Source organism: Parasteatoda tepidariorum, unplaced genomic scaffold (genome assembly GCF_043381705.1).
Source record: "Parasteatoda tepidariorum isolate YZ-2023 unplaced genomic scaffold, CAS_Ptep_4.0 HiC_scaffold_6092, whole genome shotgun sequence".
NCBI lineage: Eukaryota > Metazoa > Arthropoda > Arachnida > Araneae > Theridiidae > Parasteatoda > Parasteatoda tepidariorum.
In genome coordinates, this window is record NW_027261848.1 from 1 (window position 1) to 2,366 (window position 2,366).

Here is a 2,366-nt window from a genome sequence, read left to right on the forward strand (position 1 = left end):
AAAGCGTCCGTTAGTATTTTCGAATTGTAATTACCTAATCATTTTATTACTTGTATCTTACTTTAAAAATTAAGTTTGGGAATAGAAACCAAATGGGTGAAAAAGATTATCTATTTTTTAGAATTATTACGAACTGTAATAAATGGCAACAAAATGCACGCACAGGCCATACAATTGTTGAAGTGTTCTTAAAATGAACGAAAGCAAACTCAACATCCTGACTTCTCATTTGACACAATGACTTGAAAGTGATAGAAGAAAAAAAAAACAGTCTTTGAAGTAACTAAATTATTCATTATCATACATGGGCCAAAATCCTCACTTCACCAGCAGATGCTGATGTATTTCCCAAATCAGGCACCTCCCTGCCTGGTACTGACAGTATCACTGTGTCCCTGTTGAGCACCTGGGACGAGTCAGTAGTCTGGACGATGGTCACTGCATTGATGTCGTGGTGGTGAGGTTTCCAGCCACGACCCCAAGTGGAGGATAGACCTGTAGATGGAGGACTGTCATCACTAAGGCCGGCCACAACAGAGTTCTGTGACTCGCCACTAGGACTTGTGAAGTGTACCGGATCCTGCTGGTTGGCAGGCCTCGAATGACCAGAGTCTAGGAAGAGTGATTCGTGAGACAGGAAGCTGAGACTCAGCGAAGGATTGCGACTGTGACTAGTTGTGAGGACAGTTGGCTGAGGTTGTTGCAGAGGCTGCGTAGATACAGAGCATAGAGTCTCAGTACTCGGCCTCAGTACTCCCGCAGAGCTTGCCCGGGAACGGTAACTAGGTGGCCTACTGTATTCCCTCTCAGTGAGCGCAAGGGGAGGCCTGTAAAAATAATTTTCATTGTAAACTCAAGTATTTTTGCATCAAGTATTTTTGCAACGCAAACAGCATACAATTAAAAAAAAAAAAAAACAAGTTTTTATACCGGAGCCCGATTTATTTAACACCTTCAGGACCGTGATCACGCTATTCTCCAATCACGGCCCACAGTTACACATATAAAACGAGCCTTTCTGATTCTAGCGGGAGACAAGATCACATGGGCGTGATTTCAATTTAGTACTCTCGTATTAGTACGAATACGCTCTCTGTAATGCACATAACATCGGAACGTGAGCATCTATGGAAGTGCTTCATTCTCCTTCCACCGGTACTGAAAGGGTTAAATATCAAACTAAAGGCGAAATTCAGTAGCAGAGAATTTTTATTAGCGATGCAATTTGAAAACAAATTAAAAGATAAGGAAATAAATATGTCTATCCTTATATCCATGCCCATATGGGGCGGGGGATCTCCCCAAGCTCCATGGGTGAGGGTTTTCACCAATTTGTATCGTTTTGAATGTAAAAAGGTAAAAACCCCACTGAGTTTGTGGTCAAGAATGTGTGTGCCATATGGTCTCGTGGCAAAATGGAAAAAGTGGGTTGCGGTAAGTCTTAGAGGAGACAAATTAAAAACCAGTCATAAGTTTTTGGGCAAGTATGACTGGAATTTTAGTGAATTTTCCAAACTAAATATGCTTACACTAAATACTTGTTATTTTTATAATGAGATAATTATCAGTATATTGTCTATATCTGATTATAAAATCTTTTTGCCACTACCTATTTTATATAGTACTTATTAAACGAGATGCCATAGAGTGACGTTAATAATTTTAATTTTTGAAAGCGTAAGTATAATAAGATACATTTTGAATTCTTCAATAAAAGGCTTTCCTTAATAACTATTCTAACCACAAATTTTACAATTTGTTAAGAATTAAATTGCTTCTTTGTTTATTCCACGCTTAAATATTAATTTCTGTTTGTCTATTTTTTGACAAGGATTCTAAAAAAGTATATATTGAGTGCGGTTATTACAGGACATCATAAATGAAAACGAACGCAATACTTTAATTTCAATTGATTTCTAATAAGATATGTGTACCTGGAATGAAGGGTGCTTGTTGTGTGTGACCTGTAAGTAGGGGGTGGAGATACAGGTGATAAGGCTGAGGCTGTATTGGAAGCTGACCCAGAGCCTTGCTGGCGATCCAGGAGTAGCAGTCGAAGCCTGTATTCTTGCATAGATGCTTGATAAGATGGGGGAGGTGGCCTGTACTGGAACTCAGGATACATCATTGCTGGAAAATGATAGTTTACTTTAATATGCATAGAATTGCTATTCTTTTAAAAGTTTAAAATATTTTCAAAATAAAACTGAGTTCAACTGTAGATAACACAATTTTATAGTTTCATGATTAAAAAAATTTATTTATTAAAAAAATTTAATTTTAGTTTTTTTAATTTTAGTTTAAAACCAAAATATAATTTCAGTTTTTTTTTTTTTAAACGTCTTAAAATGTTAATGCAATTGATT

At 36.9% G+C, this 2,366-nt stretch overlaps 1 protein-coding gene across 1 annotated transcript; it reads right to left on the bottom strand.

Annotated features, from left to right (window-relative positions):
* Positions 1–93: 93 nt before the first annotated feature.
* LOC122273650 (uncharacterized) lies at positions 94–2,166 on the bottom strand. The gene is made up of 2 exons (XM_043057682.2): positions 1,935–2,166; positions 94–827 (listed from the first exon to the last, which is right to left on the bottom strand). The coding sequence occupies exons 1-2, from the start codon at positions 2,159–2,161 to the stop codon at positions 299–301; spliced, it is 756 nt and encodes a 251-aa protein (XP_042913616.2). The 5' UTR covers positions 2,162–2,166; the 3' UTR covers positions 94–298.
* Between the last annotated feature and the right edge of the window lie 200 nt (positions 2,167–2,366).

Bases quoted from the DNA above. Each gene is read 5' to 3' on its own strand.
- LOC122273650 (XM_043057682.2), bottom strand. From the start codon at position 2,161: ATGCATATTAAAGTAAACTATCATTTTCCAGCAATGATGTATCCTGAG. The intron at 828-1,934 runs GTACACATATCT...TTATTTTTACAG, and splicing joins ACAAGCACCCTTCATTCCAG to GCCTCCCCTTGCGCTCACTG.